The sequence below is a fragment of the Anguilla rostrata genome, chromosome 12 (genome assembly GCF_018555375.3).
Source record: "Anguilla rostrata isolate EN2019 chromosome 12, ASM1855537v3, whole genome shotgun sequence".
Taxonomy (NCBI): domain Eukaryota; kingdom Metazoa; phylum Chordata; class Actinopteri; order Anguilliformes; family Anguillidae; genus Anguilla; species Anguilla rostrata.
In genome coordinates, this window is record NC_057944.1 from 26,220,183 (window position 1) to 26,248,134 (window position 27,952).

A 27,952-nucleotide genomic window follows, 5' to 3' on the forward strand; every position below is an offset into this window, starting at 1 on the left:
TTTTAGTACAGCAAGTTTATTGACAAATATCCTTGTGATTACATGCACTGTGAAATAAATTTACTTCCTTTATTATTTAGAAAGGGGAAAAAATGCTAATATAATTACAACCCAGGGGTCACAATCAAGGAAAAATAAATCAAAATGTCAATTTCATTTATTAGAAATATTCAGAATGAAAACCAATCCTCAAAGGTGTAAAATAAATCAATCAACAGCACCTCACGATGTACAGAATTAGAAAAGAAATAGCCATGGTTAAAAGACATCAGAAAATACTTTGCGTAAAAAGTGCCATAGTGTTAAAATTACAAAACATCATTTAGACTTCATGCTTTTTTATAATCCCACCATGACCACCAATGCTTTCTGAACACAAGTGCTATAATACAACCCCAAAATTTAAATGAAATTTAAATTAAAGGCTCCACAAGCATTTTGCTTTTTTTGTTCTATTAAATATTACAAACGGGTAGTGGCAAGACAAAGGTCATTTCAACTATGAAGGCAAAGGAAAACATACGTGATCAATGCTTTGCTTGGTGGAGTTCCTCAGCGTTCGCACGAGGAGTTCAACGATGTTAGAGTGAGGAGTGCCACAGGGTTAGTGTGGAATTCCACAGCGTTAGCGCAAGGAGTTCCACAATGTTAATGTGAGGAGCCCACGATGTTAGCATGAGTTTTGCAGCGTTAGCGTGAGTAGTTTTACAGTGTTAACATGACAGGTTCCACAGTGTTAGCACGAGCAGTTCCACAGCATTAGCATGAGTGGTTCCGCAATGTTAGCATGAGGAGCCCCTCAGTGTCAGCATGAGGAGCCCCTCAGTGTTAGCATGAGGAGTTCCACAATGTTAGCGTGAAGAGTTTTGCAGCGTTAGCGTGAGGCATTCTACTGGGTTAGTGTGAGTAGCTTTGCAGCGTCACCATGACGAGTTGCACAGCGTTAGCGCCTAGGAGTTCCTCTGCATCAGTGTGAGGATTTCTGGACTTTAGTTCAAAGATGAACAGCTGCACCTATCTCTGCTCAGATGGGAACTGGTAGAAAGGATTAGTGTACAGGATCATGGAATCAACTAACAGTATTAGTCTTATGCATTTGCAGCCTTCAAAACGGAAGGCACGACAGGAATACAAATCCACAATTTACTACGCAAGTGCATCCCTGGAGGTCCATGGAGACAAGTGTTAAGGAATCTTCTAGATTCAAACACATTACATTTCATTCCTGAGCCCGCAGGAGAAAATCATAGCCACATTGGCGATATTGAAACGAAGCAGGACAAAATTTAATTATATGTGACCACATTACCTCATAAACACCACAGTGATTACCTCATAGGTAAAAGAAAACAAAAAGATTCTTTATTTATATAATTATTACGATTGACGATAATGGAATTTAAAACACCTAACGGAAATGTAAATTTTATTTATTTATTTTTTTTAATGAAAAGTGACCACAGCAATTTTCTCCAAGGCTGACGTGCTCTGTGCCACAGTTGACCCAAACTCAAAGCAATGCTTTGTTTTAAAAATAAAATGTGTAGAGTAGAACTGCCCCAGACCCCCTCAGTAAGAGACTCCCGTGCGAAACCCCTGCTGCTCCTGACGGGTGTGGCTGTGTTTGCAGACGGCTACACAAACAGCAGCCTGTGCAGTTTGAAATAGGTATTAAAGGCAAGGCAAGGCAGGTCAGGATTGGGGGGGGGTGGGCATGCCCACCAGGCTGTCCCTTAAATGGGGATATTCCAGTGGACAGTGACCTTTTAACTGCATATAAAACCCAACCCCACCCTGGGGGGTGTAAGCCTGTCCTTGCGGGTCTGCGTTCTCCACAGTTCCCTGATACAGGATGGGCGGAGCCGCGGTGGGCGGAGCATCACTTGCGGCGGCTGAAGATGCTCTTCTTGCCGGAGCTGCGGTCGGCCGTGCTCAGGCCGATCAGCAGCCGCGCTTTCTCGTCCTCCTCCTGCTGCGCCAGGCCGCCATCCTTCCCCTCCGAGGTCTTGCCCCGCGACTCCGAGCCCGACGCCGGCTTCAGACGCAGCTTCTCCTTAATCATCTGGACCGGGAGAGTCGCGCGGAGAGGCGGGGAGAGAGAGAGAACGTTAGGCACCTAGCGGTTCAGTTTTGCCACTTTTTAAAAGGTATCGTCTAGGTAGCTAGCTTATTTTACTTTTCGCAATATGAAATTTAATTAAAAGGAAAATTCACCACAATTAGTATTTTACTCATTATGGTTGTAATTAGGGGTGGAATGACACACCCATCCAGAAAAGGAAAGGGAACTTGCATGATCCGGATCGATATATATATATCGGTTCAAAGGGCAACAATCCGATCATATGGATACAACATGCAAAACCAATGTGTATTGTTATAAGACGTGGCAAAATATTTAAATGCCCATCTTATGGCTTTCGCTCTCTAGCAACACTGCCAACATCATTATTTACATTTCTGACTCAACCTCATCATCACTCATGCTAGTGCTGTTTTTCCTTCTGTCAAACATTATTGTCAATACGTTGTTGCATTTTCAACCTCATTTTGGGTGGATGTGTATGTTGTAACAGGCTTGTTTTAGCTGGGTCAATATACTATATATTTCTTACTATATTGGATTGTATCCTTGCAAAATTTGTGATATTGTCAAATATCAAACTGTCGCCTCAAGAAGCAAAATCTTATTTTAAGGTTCAAACCCCTAGTTGTAATCTAACCAAATATAGCTTGATTTGTTTTTGAAAGATGTATAATGAAATGCATTTTTTGAAAATTATGTTGTGCTCAAAAAAACCTGGTCTTTAATTTGAACATTGTAACAGAATTCCCATAACGCATTTCATCAGTATCTCATAGAGAGACATGGCGGTTTGAGGCTGTGGTGTAATTCCTGTCTGTCGTTAAACTGCAGGAGAAACCCTGTGGTAATAAATATGGGAGCTATAAATAGGCACAGAGTGCGTTACCTGGGCCACCAGCGCTTTGCGGCTGTCCCTCTTCACCGCCATGGCGAAATCCAGCCAGGTCCAGGTGTTATTGTGATACTCCAGACAGGGAAGCACCAGGTTCAGATCCTTCCAGTCCACACTGCTTTTCTCGCCCTACACACACACACATTAGATACACACACACACACACGTTAGCTACACGCATGACTGAAGGCTTTGCTGTAATAAGTGGCCGCAGACACCCACCTTGTAACTGACACAGAGGGGAACCTGAGGAATTTTGATGTAGATAAAGGAGTTGTTCATGGCAGCTCTCTCCTTCATCTTATCAATATCATCCACAGGATGCTGGAGAAGAAAAACCTTGTTAAGTTATCAGTTCTGCAATGTAACCATGTAAACAATAGTGTTTCACTGTTACATGGACCAGGACCTCCAGATCCTACAGTTTAGAATAAATGGTCTTCATGTGTATTTACTCTACAGTTTAGAATAACTGATCTTTGTGCACTGACTTGAACATTAACCTGATGCTTGGTGTATTGTGCATTTAGCATTTAGCCTTTTTGTCTAACTAGACTAGTTATATGCAGATCTATCTTTGTTCTGGAAAGATGGTGAATTTTAGGGGTGGGGGAGGGGGGCAGACACGTGTTCCGGTTCAATTTTTTTTAATCTCTAAAAAAAATACATGCAGAGCAACAGAGCATACTACGCGGCCATTCTGAATCACTGTTTTCTTAAACCATGCGCTCATTCATCTCATATTTGGCAGGTATGTTGTGTGTAGAACTTCCTGTGGAGGGCTGCTGTGGTGTATTTTTGGTGTAGATGAAGAGAACCCCTGTGGAAGGCTGCTATTATTGGATTGTTTTTTAAAATGGGAGGAAGCACACACCTCAGGGGGCTTCCGGAAGGATCTCCTGACCCCTGCTGTTCGGTTTAACCCCTGTGTGACCCCCTTACTAGGACCCAGGGCCCCCATAGAGTCCTCAGAAAGCTGGCGTGGTTTGACCACTTGTATGCCTGCATATCAGAGAGGGAAGTGAGAGGCTGCATCAATACACACATGCACAGTAGAACCTGAAAGGTATGACCACTGAACTGTGTCGTACACACACTAACACAATAAGCACACAAACAAGGACCATGTCCAACACACTAACACAATCAGCACACAAACAAGGACCATGTCCAACACACTAACACAATCAGCACACAAACAAGGACCATGTCCAACACACTAACACAATCAGCACACAAACAAGGACCATGTCCTACACACATTTAGACAATAAGCACACAAACAAGGACCATGTCCAACACACTAACACAATCAGCACACAAACAAGGACCATGTCCTACACACATTTAGACAATAAGCACACAAACATGAAACAGTCACACAATAAGCAGACACCGTTCTACCTGTAGTAACCAGTCTGAATTTGTCCTCTTCATCACCCACTTCCTCTTCCTCTACATTTCTCCCCGGGAAGAAAAATCCCATCATCCTCTTGAAGAACTGGTACATGAGCTGAATGGTGATCGGAACCACGTTCACCTGCAGACGCGAGATGGTGAGACGCCGTTCGTTTTTACACCCACAAGCACACGTCTCTGCTCCGTTAATCAATGCGATTTCCTACCAGCCTTACAGTTCCTAACCATCACGTTCGCACGATCCTCACCTCGAAATGCTCCTTGACAGAAATGCCCCCGACGGGGGGGCGGACCTTGCTGAAGATGCGCAGGGCGAGCTGGCGCACCGACTGGCAGGGGCTCTGGGGCCGCAGCACCACCTGGAGGAGAGCAGCACCGTCAGCTGGGTGTGTACGTGCACTAACACACACACACACACACTAACACACACATACACAAACACACGGGCATAAACTCACACACATAGCCAAGCACACGCACATACACACACACACACACACACACACAAACACACACACTGCTTTGTGCACACAGACACACACACACACACACACACGGAGTGGGTGCTTACACAGCATGTGTCATTCAGGTGATGTGAGACATGCTAGTGAGGAAAACTGATGTTCTCTGGTGAACCACGCCCAGCTCTCGCACTGGCAATGAGCTGAGTGAATCCATTTGAAACAGAAACGGCACACAGACAGTGAATGATGTGGCAATATGCAATGACACTGCGCAGCGGGTCGAGTTTTAACAGTGGGGGGCGGAGCTCCTGAAAACACACATGAGAGTGACAGAGATGGACGCTGGGGTGGCAGGTGTCCCAGAGTGACTACAGGGAGGAGATGCACATCCATGAGCTTCACTGCACAAACATGGTGCCACATGAACTTCAACCATCAGTTACCAATACCGTACAATACCATACATACCCTCACATGCTGCACAAAGAAAACCAAGCACAGAGTTATTCCCTCAGCCAAGCACACTGCAGCAGTCTGCACTACCCTATACAGTGGTGAGACCTGCGATCCCCTCTGATACTGATGACACACAACGCTCGCTGAAGAGATCTGAAATATCAGCCACTGGCCTGGTGATACTCTATTGTACACAGTCCACGATACCCAGTGACAGTACTATAATAAATCATATGAGGGACAGAAGTGATTTGTGTGTCCTAAAAAAGGACAGGATGTGGTTACTCAGTGACTGAACCACACCGCTGCATAATTACAGGTAATGCATATGAGATACATGGCTAATCCTCACCCCTCTGGATCACATGCTGCTGCTAAACAGCGATAGGGGAGGAAAGCAGGTGGAAGCAGTGAAAGCACCTGGAAGACAGGCTTCCTCACGCTCATTGCAATTCCTCTCTCTTCCACAAGAGGGAATCTGACATTTCTGCAAGTCATTACATCAGCATCTACCTTCGCACTTTCATTCAAACTACGAGCCAGTTACCTGGAAAATATGGCTGGCTTGCAATGTTCACTTTATTTCACTTTATATTATTTTATTTAAAAAACAGGCTAATATTAGTTTGATTTACTTCTGATATAGAAGACTACCTGCTATGAACAGGATTAGATAAGGCACTGAAAGGGGGTCCAGCAAACCAAAGGGCCAGATATACTAAAGGACTGCACTACACAAACACCTGAACAATAGCAACAAGGCCTGAAATATAACATAGAATTCACAAAGCACTTCCTTATTTCAAAGCTGCAATTAACCACCTTACTCTACTGGTAGTGGCAGTACAGCTTTACCATTGACACATAGGTAACTTTCTTTATGCATACAGATTTTGGGGATAGAGAACACTGTGTAAACTCTAATAAGTTGTTGTCAGCAAACAAGCAATTAGTGACTAACTTAAAGTAACATGGAGTTATGCCATTACATTGCTACAGCAAATGACCCTAAAACAGTGATCAAATGAGACAAGCTCAGCCACTTCTTTGGTGTGCAATGCTGAACAAATGTTCTCTTTTTTATGTCTCTCATGGCACTGAGAATGATAATGTGCATGTTCATTTATTGCACTGCAGTGAGTGTACACTGTGTACCTTATAGACTGCAGTGAGTGCACACTGTACCTTATAGACTGTAGTGAGTGCACACTGTGTACCTTATAGACTGTAGTGAGTGCACACTGGGTACCTTATAGACTGTAGTGAATGTAGATTGTGTAGATTATAGACTCTAGGGAGTGTAGACTGCATACCTTATAAGCTGCATTGGGAAGCAGGTTATTCATGGTGAACCAGCCAAGCTCTAAGAGATGCTCTGCAGTGTCATCAGACTTGTTTAGCTGTAGGAAGGAGGGAAAGATAGAGGAGGGAGTGAGGGAGGGGGAGGGGGAGAGAGAGAGAGAGAGAGAGTAAACAAGTACAATCCCCAAGTCAAATCTCAAAAAAAAAAAAAAATTACCGGTAAAATTTTAAAACATCTCCAAGTGATGACTGTACAGAAGGAGTGTAACTAGGAGGGGGTGATAACTGAGGAAGGGTGAACAGGGAGAGAGTGATCAAACTAGGAGAGAGGAGTAACTGAAGAGGAGTGATAACAGGAGAGATGAGATAAACTAGAAGATGAGGATAAACTAGAGAGAGAGTGTAACTGGAGAGATGAGTGATAAACTAGAGAGAGAGTGTAAACTAGAGATGAGTGAAACTAGGAGAAGGATGATAAACTAGAGAGAGGAGTGATAAACTAGGAGAGAGAGTGATAACTAGGACAGATGATGATAAACTAGGAGAGAGGAGTGAAACTAGGAGAAGGAGTGATAACAGGAAGGGAGTGATACACTAGAGGAGTGATAAACTAGGAGAGAGGAGTGATAAACTAGGAGAGAGGAGTGATAAACTAGGAGAGATGAGTGATAAACTAGGAGAGAGGAGTGATAAACTAGGAGAGAGGAGTGATAAACCAGGAGAGAGGAACACAGACGCTCACCTTGCTGTACATGAATCTCTGTAGCTCCAGCTCTGCGATACCCAGCTGGCCGTCCTCCTCCGTCAGGCACCAGCGCGCTTGGGCGAAGTAAATCTCTGTGCGCCGCACCACGCTCACGTCTTCCGGAGGCTTCCGCAGCTCCAGCTTATTGGCCCGCTGCAGCTGGAAGTCCTTAAAACACCTGAGCAGACAGGGCGGAGAGCGTGAGTGTGAAAAAGGAGGGGAGTGTTGCACAGACAGGGAGAGTGTGGAAGCGTCCAAGTTATTTTCGTTAGCCTTGTGTAGCCACCCTGATGAAAATTCAGCTTGGATCCAAATGAGATTTGGTGCGGGGAAAGCTATGTACAATACATGGTGTGTAGGCAGGCATTCCTCATATTTATCAAACATAGAACAGGAAGCACAGAACATGGAGCAGGTGTGATCAGGTGTGAGGAGGAGTGATGGTATCAGCACCTGATTAGAATGTTGAGCTCTTCGCTCTTCATCTGCATGTCGGTCTTCTCCTGGTTGAGCTGGTTCTGCAGCTTCAGGTTAATGTCCATCAGCTCGTCCCCTCTCACGTCCTCAGACTGGGACTGGGAACATGAGAGAGACATTAAGAATGAATGCAGGCCAGGGGAGAGGCTGTGGGAAGGGATTTAGGCTGCAAGATGAATTTGGGAGGCAGTGGAAGGGGTCTGGGAAGCTGCTGGGAGGGGTTATGGGAGGCTGTGGTAGGGGTTACTGGAGGATGAGGGCAGCGTAATTGGAGGATATGGGAGGGGTTATGGGAGGCTGTGGGAATGGTTATGGGATGCTGTGGGAGGGGTCTGGGAGCCTCACTCTCATGTTGGAGTAGATCTGTTTCTCCAGGCGGCGGATCTGGGCCACGTGCTGCCTGACGGCCTCCTGCAGGTGCAGGATACTGCCGCGCTGCTCCTCCGGGTTGCTGGAGATCTCCAGCTGAAAGCGCACGCGCTGCTTCTTCTCACTGTGCTCCTGAGGAACAGGACCCGGCATGAGAGCAAAGCCAAGCCAGCTTCAACTAATCAAGGTTCAGCTTCAGCCAATCAAGGCTTATTCTGTCTACAGTCTAGTGCACATGATCACACCAGGCCCCATCTGCTTCTACTGTACATCCAGGTGAATTGATGTGGGAAGAAAACACTTCCTGTTCTCAGAGGGAAGTGTGCCTGGACCTAAGGGGGTGCATTATTCACATCCAGTGATATGATGCGATTGAGCAGCAGTGTGGATGTGAGCGAACGGCAGGCGAGGATCTGAGTGAGCAGCAGTGCGGATGTGAGCGAACAGCAGGTGAGGATCTGAGTGAGCAGGGCTCTGACCTTGCGCTTGGGCTCCACGTGCAGCAGTAGGTTGTTGACGATATCCAGGATCATGGCGTACTGCACGGGGTTGGTGGAGATCTCCAGGTCGTGGTGAATGAGGGTGAAAGTATCCACAGCACCTACAAAGAGAATGAGATAGGAAAGAGAGGTGAGGTCAAACACAAATACGTTTCAGTACAAGTGTACACAAACAATCACTTAGGCTGCCAACTGCGGCTTAAATCTCTGGTACATGTGCTGCTTTATACAGTTTACATATACCTTTAATCACATGCTTGTTCAGTGAAAATGTTTTTGGCACATTTGGAACTACTTAACTGTAAATAATATGTGGAGGAAAGTTTTTAAAGGACATAAACTCAAAAGCAAATGCAAACTGAAGAAACAGAATACAATAAAATAATTTATTTTAATGCCCCAAATGGAACTGAAATTTAGCATGACAGCTTATATTAGATGTTCTGCTGTTCCAGCGGAGCAAACGGAAGCAGCGGGGGTGGAGGGTGGTGGGAAGCTGACCGGCCTGTTTCTTCAGCAGGTCCTCCTTCTCGTGGCTGTTGCGCAGGTCGGGGGGTTTGATCTGGGTGGCCAGCTCCGGGTCGATGTCGTGGCTGTAGCCGATGTAGTACATGCGACAGCTGCAGCGGGAGATGATTCTCTGCACCTGCTGCGTCTCCTGCACCTGCGACGGCTGGTTCCAGTCTGGGGTGAGGAGGGAACCACACGGCGTTCAGCTCGACGTCCCACCAACCTCACGCTAAAGATACTGTTTATGGTCCTCACTCATGGCGGTGTTTAAGAAAGTGTGTAAGAGATGCTGTTTAGGTTCCTTACTGATAAATGTGTTAGAAAAGTATATAAGATATACTGTTTATGGTCCTTACTGGTGGCTGTGTTTAAGAGATACTGTTTATGGTCCTTACTCATGGCTGTGTGTAAGAGATACTGTTTAGGTTCCTTACCTATGGCTGTGTTAGAAAAGTGTGTAGGAAATATTGTTTATGGCCCTTACTGATGGTGTTAGAAAAGTATGTAAGAGATACTGCTAAGAGTCGTTACATATGGCCGTGTTTAAGAAAGAGTGTGAGAGATCCCATTTACAGTGCTTATTTATGGTACTTATGGTGTCTGGGGCGGTAGGTGGGGTCGTGGCAGTGGATGTGTTAGTGTGAATGTGGTAGTGGATGTGTCAGTATGAGTGTGGTAGTGGATGTGTCAGTATGAGTGTGGTAGTGGATGTGTCAGTGCGAGTGTGGTAGTGGATGTGTCTGTGCGAGTGTGGTAGTGGATGTGTCAGTATGAGTGTGGTAGTGGATGTGTCAGTATGAGTGTGGTAGTGGATGTGTCAGTATGAGTGTGGTAGTGGATGTGTCAGTATGAGTGTGGTAGTGGATGTGTCAGTGAGAGTGTGGTAGTGGATGTGTCAGTGAGAGTGTGGTAGTGGATGTGTCAGTATGAGTGTGGTAGTGGATGTGTCAGTATGAGTGTGGTAGTGGATGTGTCAGTATGAGTGTGGTAGTGGATGTGTCAGTGCGAGTGTGGCAGTGGATGTGTCAGTGCGAGTGTGGTAGTGGATGTGTCAGTGAGAGTGTGGTAGTGGATGTGTCAGTGTGAGTGTGGTAGTGGATGTGTCAGTATGAGTGTGGTAGTGGATGTGTCAGTGCGAGTGTGGTAGTGGATGTGTCAGTGCGGTGTGGCAGTGGGTGTGGTAGTGCGAGTGTGGCAGTGGGTGTGGTAGTGCGTACCTGTGGTGGTGCTGACCATGCCGCCCACAGCCTGTCCGCTCTCCATCAGCTCCAGCACCGAGTCCAGGTGACGCTCCCGGTGCTCCTCAATGTTCTTCACCTGAGGGCACGAACAAGACCAACACATTGGAGTAAAGACAGCCCCATTACCCCAACAGCCAGACCTCTCACACACCAGCAGCCCTCAAACCAGCAGCACTAGTACTCCTGATCCTTTTCACACAGGGTCTCAAATGTTGGTACACAGGTTCTTCTCCAAGAAACACATTTGCCTCCAGTGCCGGAGGTTGTGAATTTTTGTGAATTGAAAAATGGCACAATAATCTAATGAATTTACAGTATTTTCTAGTAATATGCAGATTAGGCTTAGTAGTAGTAAATTACTGGAATATGGTTAAGCATGTAAAGCGTAACACATTCAAACACACAACATATTCAAACACAGTAATTAATTACTTCATCACTACTCAGCTGTTCCTCCACACCCTGTGGTGTAGGCCATTCAGTGACTGACCACCACTGAGTACCAAATGCCAAAGACCAGGGTTTGAGCCCAATCTGTACCTTTTCTAACTCTGGCATAAACACACTATTTACAGTTAATAACAGCTATAAACATATCTATGAAAGGTCTTTATTGAGGGCATATTTAACTTATTTTCCCTTGCTTGGCCCCCTTTGTCACTATACACAGCTATATTAATTATGATTATGATTATTCTAATAACTGAGCACTAAAGCCCACCTCCAGCCACAGCTGCCAGTCTTCCTGCTCAGAGGGGTTGGGCTCCATGGTGGCGAAGTACTGCATGCCGTCCAGCAGGCAGGTCCAGGTGGTCTTCTGCTTGAGGGTGTCGCTGTACCAGGCTGGGTGGTGCTCACACTGCAGTAACTGGGCCTTGGCTGCAGACACCAGCACGCAGCCGGCCGTCTCTGTGCCCCGAAGCATCATCTGGGAGCAGACGGGTCAGCGTGCTTACTGACACATACTGACACGCACACGCGAGCACAGGGAGCACACGGGTCAGCGTGCTTACTGACACATACTGACACACACACGCGAGCACAGGGAGCACACGGGTCAGCCTGCTTACTGACACATACTGACACGCACATATACACACGCACATGTGCAAAAACACACACTAAGTCCGAAACACACAAACACGCACATACACGCGCGCGCACACACACTCACACACAAATGCTCATACACACACACACATGCACACACGCAGACACACACACACATACACACACACTCACATGCTTTCTCTCTCTCTCTCACACACACACACACACTCACATGCTTTCTCTCTCTCTCTCTCACACACACACACACACACACACACACTGTTGGACACACTGGGTAGGAGAACAGCAGCTGGAACAGGACACACACCTGGCAGTTGACGAGCTCGATGAACCAGTTGCGGTTGTAAATGTCATCGGTCTGGCACGCTGCGATGCCACACAGCTGGTCACTCACTCCAGAGTCCTCCTCAGAGAACACCACAAACTTATCCGTCTCCTCTATCAGCTTCTGAAGCATGGACGGGCCTGCAGAGAGAGAGGGGGAGAGGGAGAGAGCCGAGGGCGGGGGGGTGGGTGAGGGGGGCATAAAGATGGAGGGATAAAGAGGAGGAGGGGGGAGAAAGAGAAAGGGGGAGGGAGTTCGAGAGAGAGAGCTTTACTGTACATCCTGATACCTAACATAGGGCACTGTGTTTAGACAAGGTTTGAGGGACTTGGGGGAGAGTGTTCTGGTTTAACATGGAATCAGGTCCACCTAAATCTGTGGAAAAAGCATGCATGCATGTTTGCATTTGATTAACTGTTATCTGCACAACCTTCAAATTATCAGGATCATATACAAGACAGAAGCTGTAATTTTGAAAAGTCTCTGCCTTACACTTCCTGATTACTGAGAGACAGCCAAGCAGGAGAAAAGGAATACACCTATATATGTGTGTGTATGCCTGTGTGTATGTGCACGTGTGTGTATTGAGTGTGTGCGTGTGAGTGTGTGTGCGTGAGCTTGTGTGTTCATGCGCATTAGCATATATGTGTGCGCAGAGGGATGGCGTCTCCACCTTCGGTGTGGTTCCTCTCCGGGCGGCTGGTGCTGGGGGTGACGGGGGTGGAGGGCGCCGTGGTGGGGGAGTAGCTGGAGAGGGAGCGCTTCAGCTTCTTGGCCTGGATCTGCGTGTCGATCCTCAGGCCCTTCAGCGCCTCGGTGGACAGGTTCCTCTTGAGCACGGCCGCCTTCTTGTAGCCGTCGTACAGGCCGAAGGCGATGTTGCGGTTGGTGGTGGTCCACGAGGCCCGCAGGTCCACCAGGCACAGCTTGTGGGTGTAGAAGGCGTTCCCCTCCTCCTTCAGATTCACCTCCTGTCAACACAGCACCGCCTCAACACCACTGACCCGTCTGCAGATCGCCAACCCGCGCAATACCAACCCCGCCAGCGAACCGCCATCTGTGTGGCCATGTGACTGACTCAGTTATGCAGTCAAAGTGGGGGAAGAGTGGGTTGCTTTGCCAGTGATTCAGAGGTGTAAACCTTACAGAAGGAGTAGAGAGCAGGCTGTTATAGCCACTATATGAATTTAATATGAACATGAATTATATGAATATAATATGAATTTGACTTTATATTTACTTTTTCTCCTCTCTCATCATTTTTTCCCTAAAAAATGCACAAGTTTTTGCAAGATGCAATCTGCATAAACACTGGAAGGCCCCATGCTCGCCCCGGATTGGTTCGCGTGCTCTCTCACGGCGTACCCTACCTCCTCCATGCGGTTGCTCTGCCGCTGGTAGCTCAGAGAGGACAGGCTGAGCAGGTGCGTCTTCTTCACCTGGGCGTTGATCTGGTGGTCGGCCGTCTCGTCCCAGGTGGAGGCCATGAGGTGCACTGTGACCAGCGACAGCTCGCTCACCATCTGCGTCACGTTCCACTCCGAGATCAGCCTCCTCATCACCGTGCCGGCTGATTGGACAGGGAAACAGAGAAGGTGAGACACTGAGCACTCTGACTGAGGGACAAAGAGAGAGTGACACAACGAGTGCTCTGATTGGACATTGACAGAGAGGGTGACAGTAAACACTCTAATTGAACAGTGACAGAGAGAAGGTGCCACTGAATACTCTGATTGGACTTGGCAGTTGGCATTTGGCAGGTCTCTCTCACCCTGTGGAATGAGTCTCTGTGCTCCCCTGGTGAAGACATGCCCTTTGCTGCACTCCACCTGGATTCCTCTCTGCTGGGCAAAAGAGGCCCAGTAGTGCACCTGTGTTGGAGGAGCAGAGATATCAAACAGGATATGACATCAGCATTTGAGACTGAAATCACAGCTGTTCATAGCAACAGGATATCGGGTGGAGGACACAGGAGACCAAACCTGTTCCTGGCTGCAGGGTCCGCTGTTTTTCACTGTTACTCAGCACTTAATTGATCAATTAAAGCAGCTGATTACACAGCTAACTCGCCTAACTGGTATCATGGGTCTGAACTAGCTGCTGATTTGAAAGTGAAAACAAATCAAGCAGATATTGCAGCTCTTCAAGATCAGCATTGGGGAGCATGGCGTAGGGCTGGGAGTGGCTGCAGCTTCACTGGTGTGTGGGGGGGGGGGTCGGGGGGTGGTCAGGTGGGAGGGTGTAGGGGTGGGTGTGGCAGGTGGTGGGTGTAGGGGTGGGTGTGGCAGGTGGTGGGTGTAGGGGTGAGTGGCGTGGATCAGGGCAGGACAGGCGAGGCTCACCTGCAGCTGTGGAAAGGCCGCTGTGTAGGACATCTGCTTGTAGTGCTGGCCCAGCTTCTTGCGGATGGGCCGGAGGCTGTGGAAGAGCTTGCCCCTGCAGATGGGCCGGGACACGCCGGTCCAGGTGGCCCAGAAGTTCTGCATCCAGCGCAGTGTGCTGCTGTAGAGCAGGATCTTGGGCTGGCACGGTTCTGAGGAGATGACACACATGCATCCACACACACGCACACACACAACATATACAAAATGTTCTTTTACCAACTGCAGATGAGAACATACAGAGCACAAAACATTAATATCCTGTTTTCTAAGATAAAGCTGCTAAGACTGAAACTATTTTTTTCTGATGACGTAGATGGTGATGTTCCCACCTTTCTTCATTGTTCTTCATTGTTAAAGACAGTGAGCATAGCCATTTTGGTGCTTCCCTGCCTCAAACCCCCATAGTTCATTGCACAATCTTTGTCTAAGAAATATGTGGTCTCTCTGGAAGTATCAAAATACCATTTTTGGTCTTGGAAATGTGTTGAGTGTTTACACCGCACCTCTCTCCTGCTCCCGATGCTGGTTGAGGTCCATGGTGATTGACAGGTTGAGGTTCTCAGAGCGGAAGGCCCTGTACGAGTCGTGCGGCTGGCCGGAGGTCACGTCCGCCACGTTCTCCGCACAGCACAGCGTCACCGCGTGATGGTCGTGGGGGTTGCCGTGACACAACCACTGCAGGTCAAGGGTCATGCACAGGTTTGGGAGGTGAAGAAAGCAGATATCGTCATACCTGAAAGAGTCAGACAAAAACCTGATATACAGACTGAAAGAGAAGTAAATCTGTATGCAAACAGAGTCAAACATACAGACTGAGTCACATACTAAGTATTCATACAGACTCAGACTGCATCTGTATACAGACTGAGCCAGACATACATCAGTATATAGACATAGCTAGACAAATACCTGTACACCTGTACACAGAAGTCAATGCTGTGCAGTGGTTTAAAAAAACTGCATCCAGAAGTTCAACTCGGATAAATCATTAAAATCTATTCATATTTAACATTTCATTGTTATTATTTCAGTCATCGCATTTTGCCGTAAAATACTGCGTGCCACAAATACAAAGCAAGCGCTGAACAGATCTGAGAGGGAGCCCTCTCTGAATGAGAGCAGTCGGCACGTACTTGGAGGCTGTTCTGACGTTGACGTCCATGTCTCCCTTGAAGACAAACTGTCCCGGGTTCCAGGCGAAGTTGAGCTTGTTCCACTCCCAGTGCATGTTCTCCGTGGTGTTATAAGGGTCCTGTAGGGAGAATCCCAAACTGTCAAATCCCAGTGGCTGTACCTGGATCAGCGCAGGTGTGAATAAAGGCAGGTAGATACCTCGGTGGCCAGCTGGTGCAGGTTGGCCTGCTCGATGTCCATAACCCAGCAGCCGTGGAGGAGCAGCCGGCTCTTATCCCACCAAGCCAGCGGGGGGGAGGGGTCAGCCGTGGGTTTCGTTAGCAAGTCCACCACCTGACCAATCAGAGTCCAGGCAGGGTCCCAGCATGGTCCCCACACAATTGTGTACAGGGAAATATTCGCTGTGCAAGGAGGGAAAAAAATATGTTTGCTCATATAGAATGACTAAAATTCTTACTCACACACATAACAAATTTGAACAGTGTCAATCAAATCTGAGTGTTAGGATAAACAAACACTCCAGTGCCTGCGGGGACATTGTAACTCACAGTGGAAGTTGTAGTAGAATTTCAGCGGGGGCATGTTCCTGTGGACCGTGACGTCCCCCCAAGGCTGTCCCAGGTGGACGACCTGCTTCCGCCGGCCGCGGGACTGCCCGTCCTGCTCCGTCCCGATCAGGCGTCCCGACAGCTCCCAGTCCCGAATCTCAAACAGATACCGGGGGTAGTCCCGGATCCTCACTGGCCCGAGAGAGAAGAGAGGAGGCGTTAGGGTTGGAGCCCAAATGCAGGCGGGGTTTGTGGGAAACTTTTATTTCCTTTCATTTCTACAGTTTGGCATTTTTATGGCTGTAACCGAATTACACAAAAGCCGTGCAGCTCAGCCTTTATTTCAGATGATAAAAGCTGAAGTTCAAATAGAAGTATTCAATGACCAAAAATCATAGGGTAAACTTACCCAGTTTATTACCGCGTTACAAAAGTAATTCACCTGCCATTGTAACTGCTTGTGATCTGGATGTCTAATAAAAGGGGCACGACAAACCCCCCCTGCAGTGACATCACGAGCCAGGCGGAAGCGGACTCACCCAGGAAGGCGCCGAGCTTGAAGCGGACGGCCCGGCCCCACTGGATGACCAGCGGCAGGCCGTCGCGGGGGAAGGGGCTGACCCCGTCGATGTCGCGCAGCTGCTCCCGGACGCGCTCGGGCCCGTGCAGCGACGCGTCGGCCAGCACGGCCAGCTCCAGGTCCGACGCGGTCCAGGTGAGCAGGGACTTGCGCATGGGCGTGTTGGCGTAGAGGCGGCGCGACCGCTGGATGTAGATCTCGATGTGCTTGCGCTCCAGCGACGTGTAGAGCTCCTCGATCTTGCGGGCGGGCAGCAGCTCGCCGTGCTGCTTGCGCAGGTCGGCCACCTTCCGGTCCAGCAGCTGCAGCCGCTTGGCGCTCTCCTTGCTCTCGTCCTTCATCAGCTCGTAGTTGTCGCGCAGCTTGATCTCGAACACGTCGTCCAGGAACACCCAGGAGAACTGGCTGATGCGGAAGAGCAGGTCCGGGGGCAGCGGCGGCGCTGCGGGCGCCGGGCCGGCGCCGCCCCCGTGCAGGCTCTTGAGCCACTTCTGCACGTTGATGGCCTGGTCGAAGGTGTTGGAGAAGTTGTACTGGTAGGGGAACTCGATGGAGAGGCAGGGGATGGTGAAGACCCAGGCGCGGTTGTGCGGCGTGCCCAGGGAGGGGAAGTGGCTGCGGAAGGCGGTGGTCTCGTCGGCCCAGGGCAGCGCCTGCACCTCGGCGTCGCGGAAGGAGAAGATGTCGTTGCCGTCGAAGTTGAGGACGAGGTGCGGGGCCTGGAGCCGCGTGCTCCCGCCGTGGCGGGACAGCGTCAGCGCCTCCGCCCGCAGGAGGATGTAGTTCTGCTCCGACACGAACGCCCTCAGCGCCACGCCCCCCAGCTCCACGCCCAGGTTCAGCACCCTGCCCTGGGCTGCCGCCGCCGCCGCGGTCCCCGTGGGGATGGCCGGCTCCGGCTCCGCCTCCTGCTCTTGGGCCAGCCCCAGGGCGCAGGCCAGTGTTCTCCAGCAGGCCCGGGTCTCTGTGATGTGCTGGTACAGGAACATGTGGTCCGCTGGGGTCCACTGCACCCCCACCTCCTCCTCACAGCGGACCTGCACAGGGAGCCCGGGAGAGAGACACCTCACACCCGCTCTGTTAGGGAAAGATCCTATAACCATGCTCTCCCACTGGGAGCATGCTGCTTTCCCATGGGATGCTTAAGGCAAGCAGACCGCTGGAAGTGCACAGTCAAGACTCAGCTGCAAAAAAAGTGGAAATGTGCACACCGTGGAAATTCACTTTAAGTTTCATTTTTATAAATGAGATGGGCTATTGGCCATGATCGAATCTGAATTACTGTAGCAAAGAAATGACCATAGGCAGTTCCAAAATGTGCACGAGCTGTTGCCTAATAATGATTATAACAGTAATATTTGTGGAGCACTATTCTTACATGGTGCACAAAACTCTTGACACAATAAAAATATGGAGAGGAAATGAGGAAATAAAACAGAATAAAGAAACTGAATAAAACAGCAGCATGATGAACAGCCACAGTAAGCAATGGTTAAGCATTCAGAGACCTAAGCCAGCAGGATACCGGATCTGAACCCAAAGCCGTGAGCTCATATGAGCGCACACCAGTAAGGGGGGGGGCAGTACCTCCAGCCCCCAGGCGGTGGCGTGGTAGCTGATGGCGAGAGAGGCCAGGCTGAGGACGGGGTTGGCGGACTGCGCGGCGGGGCAGCAGGGCTCCATGGCGTCCGTCAGAGCCTTCACCACGGACAGCGAGACGCCCTGAAACGAGACGCTGGAGCTGTCCGGCATACCCAGCGTCTCCACGGCATCCACCCGCAAGGACAGCGCGCCTGCAGGGCCGCAGAGGGGGGGCGGGGGGGGGGGGGGAGGGGGAGGAACGGGGCGGAGGAACGGGGAGGGGGTCAGAACGGGTCGAGAGGAACAGGCGAAAAGCAGCCGAGCAGCTGACAGGCTCAGCCTGCCGTCGGAGAGCGTGAACACGTTGACGTCCTCCAGCCCGAGCTCCAGCTTGAACAGGACCGAGTGCTGGCCGCAGGAGGAGGGGGAAAGCGCCTCGCTGGCCGAGGGGGGCGGCAGGAGGACGTCCGGACCACTCACGGCGTTCCTGCCGTCCTGGGTGAAGAGGGACACCAGCCGGGACAGGCAGAGGGCGCAGGTCTCCGAAATCTCCACCTGCATGCCCTGCAGCTTGGACTCTACGTGGAGGCTCTCAGTGGAGAGAGAGGAATCCAGCTGGGTCCGGTTACAGCTCCCCTGAGAGAGAGGACACAGCCTGGCGCTAATGCAGCTGGTCTGGGCTCAACAGAACTATCCACAAGCAGCAGACAGAGGGGAAAATCACAGGCAGCAGACAGAGGAGAAAATCACACGCAGCAGACAGAGGAGAAAATCACAAGCAGCAGACAGAGGAGAAAATCACAAGCAGCAGACAGAGGAGAAAATCACAAGCAGCAGACAGAGGAGAAAATCACAAGCAGCAGACAGAGGAGAAAATCACAAGCAGCAGACAGAGGAGAAAATCACAAGCAGCAGACAGAGGAGAAAATCACAAGCAGCAGACAGAGGAGAAAATCACAAGCAGCAGACAGAGGAGAAAATCACAAGCAGCAGACAGAGAGAAAATCACAAGCAGCAGACAGAGAAAATCACAAGCAAGCAGGAACACAGCAGCAGAGAGAGAAAATCACAAGCAGCAGACAGAGGAGAAAATCACAAGCAGCAGACAGAGGAGAAAATCACAAGCAGCAGACAGAGGAGAAAATCACAGGCAGCAGACAGAGGAGAAAATCACAAGCAGCAGACAGAGGAGAAAATCACAAGCAGCAGACAGAGGAGAAAATCACAAGCAGCAGACAGAGGAGAAAATCACAGGCAGCAGACAGAGGAGAAATATTCTGCTTTATTTATAATTCCCATCAGTCAAGTGCAACAGGCGCTGAAAACTAATAAAGACTGGAAGGCTTTCAGGAGAAATAGTGTTCAGTGTGAACCAACAAGCTTTATAAAGTCTGCTAATAGCTACTCCTGGGTACATAGCTAGTGAAAAGGACTCACTCGACACACTTTATGGAAACAGTCATATAATCTGACTGATATTTTAAAGTGAACTTGTGTTCCCGCAGCTTTGATCTGAAGGGCCGTGCCTTGGCTTTGTGCGGAGGGTAATATCAGCAGCTGAGCTGGGATTAAGAGCCGCCCACACCTTGGCTGCTGCTGTAGGGCGGCGTACCTGCAGGGTGAGGGAGTTCAGGGTCAGGGCCTCGCCCCACACGTGCTTGTCGGGGGGGTGCGGCGCTTGCTGAATGTGGGATCCCTGTCCCACACGCCACCAGCAGTGCTCCAGAGACAGAGAGGCGCGCTGGTGCAGGCTCTGGCACCCCACACTCCCCGCCTCCACGGGGAAGTCCATCAGGTGCTGCAGTTCTGTGGGACACACGCACACACACACAGGCACACACACGCACACACACAGGCACACACACGCACACACATGGGACTGGATTAGTGTATAAAACTTCTGACTCTGACATCCAACAGTGATAATATTACTCTGGTTTCTGGTGTTGAAAAAATGTATCTTGTTCAAAGTATGTTTAAAGTTCCATTTAAAGTTCCATTGCAAGACCATATATGAGTGTGTGACTCATGATACAAACATTCATTGTCCCATAGAAAGTAACTGACCTAATCTAATCTTAACAGGCAGGGTTTATTTGCAAAGCCACATATCTATTGTTAGACTTTCCTTCTCTTTACTTCGTCCTGCAGTACAAAACTGCAGAACAACCCTGACTACAAAACTCCATAATGCTCATACACGAACGCACCTGGTTTCAAGACATTCATTCTCTGTAGCTGCTCGGTAAGAGCAACTCGTACCTGTGCGCTCGGTAAAAGCTGCTCATACCTGTGCTCTCTGTAAGAGCTGCTCGTACCTGTGCTCTCTGTAAAAGCTGCTCGTACCTGTGCGTTCTGTAAGAGCTGCTCGTACCTGTGCTCTCTGTAAGAGCTGCTCGCACCTGTGCTCTCTGTAAGAGCTGCTCGTACCTGTGCTCTCTGTAAAAGCTGCTCGTACCTGTGCGTTCTGTAAGAGCTGCTCGTACCTGTGCTCTCTGTAAGAGCTGCTCGCACCTGTGCTCTCTGTAAGAGCTGCTCGTACCTGTGCTCACTGTAAGAGCTGCTCGCACCTGTGCTCTCGGTAAAAGCTGCTCGTACCTGTGCTAGCTGAAATGAAGCCCACGGCGAAGGGGGGCGTGTCTCCCAGCTGCACAGACACGTTGACGTTGGACACGGAAGAGCTGATAATTACTGGAGCTTCCAGCTGAGGGAAACGCCTACAAGACAGAAGAACATGAGAGCATTAAACACACACACACAACACACACACACTCACCACACGGACCAAACCATACTCACCGCACACACATACACTATGACATGAAAGGCTCAGTGTCGCATTCATTTCTCATTAAGTTTTAAACACTTCATTCATATCGTTCATATATTCATTTAGAGTAAATATGATCATACGTCTTTCTTGGAGTGGCCTTCCTGTGAAATAACTGTTTCCATGGGAACAGATCTAGCCAGGAAATCCGTACGTAGGGATAATGCAATTTCACTGTAGCGACCCGGATGTCCTGACACTAGAAAAAGAAGAAGAAGTAACAAGAGTAAGCAAGATCAACCACGGGCTATCATTATCACTGAGGTATCTACTGAATAGGACGATCAAGACACAACTGGTGCTGGAGAGCCACAGGGTCTGCTGGATTTTCTTTTAGAAGTAATTAGTGACCCAGAAAACCAGGTGAGGTGTTAAACTGCTAACATCGGTTATTGGTAAATGACTCTGATACAATGAAACTAGAGACCTCAGGCACACACCAGGATGAGGACCCAGCAGACCCTTGCAGCTCTACAAACAGTGCTGGGGCCCCAGCAGACCCTGCGGCTATCCACCACCAGGGATGAGGACCCCAGCAGACCCTGCAGCTCTCCAACACCAGGGATGAGGACCCCAGCAGACCCTGCGGCTCTCCATTGCCAGGGCTGGGGGCCCCAGCAGACCCTGCAGCTCTCCACCACCAGGGATGAGGACCCAGCGACCCTGGGCTCTCCGCCAGGGCTGGGAGCCCCAGCAGACCTCCTGTCAGGCTGCCCCAGTGCCCCAGGGCTGAGGACCCCAGCAGACCCTGCAGCTCTCCTGCACCAGGGCTGAGGACCCCAGCAGACCCTGCGGCTCTCCAGTGCCAGGGCTGGGGGCCCTGCTTGAATACCTCACCTGCAGGACGGTCCTGAGAGAGTTGAGGCAGAGGATCCTCTGTCGGCTCTGAGACAGGAGCAATCCGTCTGTGGGGAGAATACACACCTGAACACACCTGTGTGTGGAGCACTGGTAACTACGGTTGGGTATCCAGAACCGGTTCTGAGCGGGAACCCATTCAAAATATCCAAGAAACGGAAATTCATTAAGAAACATGAGTTTTGGAATTTGCTTACTGAATCCTGAAAGCATATTTTCAGTCACATTCGCAAAACTAGTGAGATGCATTGAGCATTAAAGAAGTCTATAAAATTCACATGATTCACATCATCTCCAGTTTATTCCCAGAGAGCTCCTCTGATAGGGAGACTCCATTATTATTAACCAGGATTTGATAAGAACTGGATTCAGAAAGCGATCTTGTTGATCCTGATTACATTACATACTGCAGAGGCACACAGCATTACAGGACCTGCAGGACACTCTCTCATGTTCACCCAGGTCCCCCACTCACCCTCCAGCTGCAGCTCCAGGCTGCAGTGAGGGAAGCGCAGTTCGGGGGTGAAGCTCTTCAGGGGAAGCTGCTCGTCTTCACGCCCGTACCCCACCTTCAGAGACTTGAGCGTCCAGTTCAAGTGCCTGCAAGGCAGAAGAGCATGTTCCCTCAGCCTGCTGTTAAAAGATACACTGCAAAATCCTGTGGCCAGAGTTCCAGGAGGAGAAACGAGGAAGCGTTTCAGAGCGCGAGAACGAGAGGCCACGGCCTGCGCTTACCGCTTTTGGCTGTGCATGGACAGGGTGACGTTGGTGTTGTCGAACTCGACGCTCATCTGCTGAGGAATGAGCTGATGGAGCCGTTCTATGGTCTCTGTCTGCAGGTACGCCTCTCCGCTGTCTGAGTGAAGATTAGCAGAGCGACAGTCAGAAACTCCGCTGACACTGTAAATATGCAGCCTTTACAAGGTGGTGCTTAGAGCCTGTGTGTGTGTGTGTGTGTGTGCGTGCACGTGTGTGCTCATCTGTGCCTGCATGTGTGCGCATGCGTGTGTGTATGTGCTCACCTGAACATGTGTGTGTGTGTGTGCGTGCGCGCGCATGTGTGTGCATGAGCTCACCTGTGCCTGTGTGAGTGTGCGGGTCCTGTGGAGGACGGGCAGGCAGGGGCAGTGTGCTGAGGAACAGGCCTTCGTGCATCTCTGCCAGCAGAGTGCGGACGCAGAGCCCAAAGCGGCCAGGCCGCAGGTCTGGAACACTCACGTCCCCCGAGAGAGTCAGGGACAGGGACACCTCCGCCAGACACGTGTCCTGCTGTTACACACACCCCACAGACTTCAGTGCCCAGACACTGACCCTGCTGTTACACACATTCCTGAGACTTCAGTACCCAGACACGTGTCCTGCTGTTACACACACCCCACAGACTTCAGTACCCAGACACTGACCCTGCTGTTACACACACCCCTGAGACTTCAGTACCCAGACACTGACCCTGCTGTTACACACACCCCTGAGACTTCAGTACCCAGACACTGACCCTGCTGTTACACACACCCCTGAGGCTTCACTACTGACAGACACTGATCCTGCTGTTACACACACCCCTGAAACTTCAGCAGTCCCTGTTCAACAGTGAAAGGTCGTTATATTTTTTCACACATTCCATGGTGAGCCCAGTCATATTAAACTGGATAAGATTCCTAGGTGAGTCATGTTGTGTTGAATGACACAAGAGGATGAGGGGATGAGGGCACTCAGTCTGCTACTTACCAGTCGGCTGCTCTTCAGAACTTTGCTGCTCAGCTGTCCCACAGAGAACTCCCATGCTACCCTGCAGCAATAAGGAAGTAAAGCTCAGAGTACTGCACAGCACGGTGACATCATACACTCCTCAATCAACCTACACCTTTCCCACATCAATCTGCAGCCTTCACACATCAATCTACACCCTCTGCACATAATTTATGCCCGCGAACATCAATCTCCACATTCAGGCAGAGGCTCAGTCTCACCACAAAACATCAATTGGTCACAGTTTTGAAATGGATTTTTAAAAATCAGACTGCAGTCACTTCTGAGCGTCAGAGAGAGCAAATAAAGACTGTAATCACTTCTTGCTGTGATGGTTGAGCAGCAGGGTGATCCCTGTGGTAGTCATGTGCCATAGAGACTCAGGCAGTGCCAGGTTCAGCACCATCACGTTTATGGAGTTGATGTGAACAGACATCTGTTAGGGAAGAAAAAGCAAACCTCATACATTGTACCAGCCTGGAGCACACCTTATAGACTACACCTGCCTGGAACACACCTTATATGCTGCACCAACATGGAACACACTTTATAGACTACACCTGTGGAGAACACTCCTTATACACTGCATCTGCATGGAACACATCTTATACACTGCACCTACCTGGAGCACACCTTATTCATTGTACCCGCCTCAAAAGGTAAGCTAGTTGGCAGTTAAATGAATTGTGTTTTCTTGCTTTAGATCACCCCCCCCCCCCACCCCCCCATGCCCCTATGCCAACCACTGTAAAGCCAGCAGCTCATCAGAAACTTTAGTAAGTACATAAAACACCCTTTATCCTCTGCTCTCTGCACCTGAGACAGGAAACACAGCACCGCTGGGCTGGCTGGCAGCTTCCTCAAGTCTCCACCATGATCCCGGGGCACTTGGGGCCTCAGGGGCTCCTGCAGATCCACTCGAACCCGAGTCTCTCCCACGCACAGTGCAAGGTAACGACTGAAAAAATGACACGAATGACAAAGCCTACACCAACATCTGCACATGGTATAAAATGAGCCAACTTCTTTGACAACTTCAAGCAGAGAAAATGTCCATCTCTTGCTTAAGCTTACAAAATATACATCCATCTGCAATTATCTATCAATTGTCTATCTGTACAGCACTCACATTTTAGAAGCATTTGCTCCTGAAATTTGATGTGTGCTAACTGGAAAAATAATTTAGGTGCACATCTACTAACTGGGATGATCTTGCTAACCTCAGTTGGGGGAAACACTCATCTTTTAAAGTGGACAGAAAGAAAAGATTATACTACAAAATGGTTCTCCACTGTATTAAAAGAATGAAAAACAAATATATGTGAAATTAATTGTTTAAATGCATGGGGAACACAGCAACCATCTTCAATGAAATGTCAATGTAACTAATAAATTGGGATTTAAAAAAAGTTTGGGACAATTTTAACAGTTTGAGTTATTCATGAATACCATAAATGGGTGCCCTACAAACTTAAAACTTCTGCTGACAGGGACCTCAAGAGACTTTGTACAAACAGAACAGACACTTGAAGGACATACGTAAGTGCTATACTGTACATCGGGAAAACTGGGTTCTGTTCTAAGATCTGTTTTCATACTCACGGCAAATCCTGATTGAACAACTTGCTTGAGATCCATATCCGATCAATCTCCTACACCACCAAGAAAACAACATGAAGGGTTATTTAAAACTCCCAGTGCAGTAAAAGAGTAGTTTAAAATATTTTTAAAAGACACACAAACAATGCATTTTCATGGCACTGAACTGACATGATGTTGAGTTTACTAGACATGAACTGCTCAATTACTTTCTAAACAGAAAGAATAAATTAATGATTTGGATAAGTAATATATTATCATTAGAATTATTTATTACCCAGCATTGGACACACGCAAACAAGGGCTGAGCTTGGGATAATTATAGCCTAATATTTGATTAGAGGAGTACTTGGATTGCACACACATTACTGTGTGTCTTGGAACTGAAATGCATTTAGAGATCCCACTCTTTCTTCAAACTCATAAAGCTTATAAAGTGCTCACGCCAATGGTTTGCCTCAGACCGGCAACCAGTTGCGTGCGTGTGGCACAGTTCCACCACAGGAGCCTTCAGTTAGCTTTTAAGGCGTCAGTTCACTTAGTCAGCAAGAAGGCAAATGAGGTCCAAATTTCACACTAACAGCGAAAAGGTGTGTAAGCTGAGCCCTAGACGACACAAACCAGGTGTGCCACATGACCAGAACTACTGAGACTTGTCAGAAATGATAAATAAATGATTCCTTATATTGCTGAATCAGAGTCGGATTAAACTGTGAGGTACTGCATCGCTGACTGTCACTCACCAGGGTATGCTGGGGCTGGAACTGGACACTGATTCCTCTGACTGTGAAGAAACCCACTGACCGGATCCTCAGTTCAGCATTCAAGTTGTTGTGGAAGAACCGCACAGCCAGACTACATACAAACCATCTTACAACAAGCAGGAAAAAAAGTACATGTTGAATTGTGTGCAGGTACCTGGTGTAACAGTTGATGAGGTATCACACTTAATGAAAAAGACATGGGAGTACATGCATAGGCTGGAAATGATTGCATAAAGAAGGCGCCATTTCGTCATTATCAGCAAAGAGTTTGTGCCAAGTGTGAACAGCCCTCATGTCTTAATGGCCTGTGCATACATTCTGATAGTTAGCACTGTCAATCAGCCATTCCTGCGACTTAATCTTCTTCAGAACATGGGACATTTAGTCTTCATGGCATGCATAGCTATTTCCGTCATAATGTGGCTTATGAAGGAAAATAATCCCTCTAAACATGAAATGCCCCTGACTAAGACAAATTAACATCTAGCTAAAAGTCTGGCATTGTAGTTGTGGTTGGATCAAAAAAGGGGGTTCCCAGGACCGAGGTTGAAAACTATAGATGTCATGTTCAGCGCAGTGAGACCGGATTCTTACCTGAACAGGATGAGCGATATAATACCGAAGAGCAAAAGCGCCAGCAAGGCGATCAGAAGAGGTGACATTCTGGTCCTGTGCAGTGCCTGAGCTCGAACGCAATGGATAGCGAGATATCTATATCACAACGCTACGTTAGCTAGCTGTCATTTCGTATTGTTCATAAATGTTCATTAGCGCTACATAACGAACGTTATCCCCAGACAAAGCTATCTGTGATATAGAAACATTTGTCCATTCAAATACTGTTCAATAAACATTGCAGCCTTTCAGAAAATGTTCCACCGAATGTACACCGTGTACAATTCATACATTACACTTCCTATCAAATATCACTTAACATGTGCTAGTTACCAAAGATACTGCGAATTATTTTTTGCCACTATTGCAGAAACACCCATTGAAAAAGAGGTAACGTTAACGTTACAAACAATCACTAATTGCTTCTACTTGGCAAACAAGTAGAAGCTAGTTGACAAGCTCAGCTCCCGCAACGTTTTAACCAACGTTACGTGGCTTTCGCAACTTGTTAGTGAGACAGCTACGTTAGGCTAAGTAGCTACCTAGTCTTGTTGAATTGACATTACATTGCATGCTACTTCGTTATATCTAAGTTCAGCGATCGAGATATACCTAGGATCGTAGAACAAGATAAAATAACGGTGGCTAGATAAACAACCAAATGCAGACAATAGCATTGATTTGTTGCTTGGTTGCCTCAGTTAACAAGGTAATGTTTTTTGCTAAGTTAGCTAACATTAGCTAGGTGATACATAAATACAAACGTTTAAATATAATCATTACTGGCTACATTCAATACTAGGCTGATCAGCAGATGACATACCTAAGGTTGCCAACAAACCACTCATCCGGTCAAGCCAGCTGCTAACTCGCTAGCTGGTAAGCTAACTCAGGCACAGAACCAATGTTACGCCTGTGTTCTGTGCTAGCTAGCTAACATTAGCTGCACAATGCTGGTCTCAAGTCAGCCAACGTACATGCAAGCTAGGCTTCAGAAACGAGTTAGCTGCTAGCCAAAATGCGTACATCCGCCAGCGTGATTTTGATAGATTTTGTGTATATGCAAGTTAATTTAGCTAGGTCTGAGGCTAGCCAATGTAGTCAAGCCCATCGCGTAGTTACCTTACGTGAGTCCTACTAACTGGTATTCTAAGTTACTGCACTGGCACATTCTTAGTAAGCCCTTTTGAGGAAAAACATCCCCTTTTCGGTGCTCCCGTCCAGCGGGGTCTCCTAATCCGTGTGCTTAAAGGTATTTGCCCCCACAAACACAATTAACAGTGAAGAATTCAAGACGGCTAATTAGCCATGTAGTTGGCTAGCCGCTAGCTAAAGAAAGTAGCATCAACTATGTCCGACTGTTGTGTAGCTACAGACACGACCACTGAAAACTTTCCCGGAGTTCAAGCCTAGACCACAGTGAAGGAACACAACATTCTGTACCCAATGGTGC

The 27,952-nt window shown here is 48.5% G+C and overlaps 1 protein-coding gene across 1 annotated transcript; it reads right to left on the reverse strand.

The window, feature by feature from the left end:
* On the reverse strand, positions 1-27,904 carry LOC135235514 (bridge-like lipid transfer protein family member 2). The gene is made up of 41 exons (XM_064301045.1): positions 27,323-27,904; positions 26,479-26,569; positions 25,864-25,990; positions 25,124-25,173; positions 24,338-24,479; positions 23,842-23,957; positions 23,501-23,561; positions 22,849-23,041; positions 22,508-22,628; positions 22,248-22,372; positions 21,752-21,819; positions 21,299-21,341; positions 20,998-21,088; positions 20,683-20,801; positions 19,697-19,890; positions 18,429-18,720; positions 18,091-18,302; positions 16,463-17,540; positions 15,924-16,115; positions 15,574-15,776; positions 15,375-15,493; positions 14,745-14,974; positions 14,200-14,390; positions 13,629-13,728; positions 13,228-13,427; positions 12,531-12,828; positions 11,840-11,997; positions 11,183-11,389; positions 10,438-10,537; positions 9,212-9,394; positions 8,690-8,811; positions 8,187-8,342; positions 7,818-7,939; positions 7,362-7,542; positions 6,631-6,717; positions 4,646-4,756; positions 4,383-4,518; positions 3,853-3,980; positions 3,201-3,302; positions 2,973-3,107; positions 1-2,062 (listed from the first exon to the last, which is right to left on the reverse strand). The coding sequence occupies exons 1-41, from the start codon at positions 27,345-27,347 to the stop codon at positions 1,880-1,882; spliced, it is 6,792 nt and encodes a 2,263-aa protein (XP_064157115.1). The 5' UTR covers positions 27,348-27,904; the 3' UTR covers positions 1-1,879.
* Positions 27,905-27,952: the final 48 nt, after the last annotated feature.

What these genes read in the sequence shown, in the direction of transcription:
- LOC135235514 (XM_064301045.1), bottom strand. Translation starts at nt 27,347, where the DNA reads ATGAGTGGTTTGTTGGCAACCTTAG. An exon ending in TCCAGCCCCAGCATACCCTG is followed by an intron (nt 25,174 to 25,863) that starts GTGAGTGACAGT and finishes TTGGTGGTGTAG; the next exon opens with GAGATTGATCGGATATGGAT. An exon ending in GCAAAGCGCTGGTGGCCCAG is followed by an intron (nt 2,063 to 2,972) that starts GTAACGCACTCT and finishes CTCCCGGTCCAG; the next exon opens with ATGATTAAGGAGAAGCTGCG.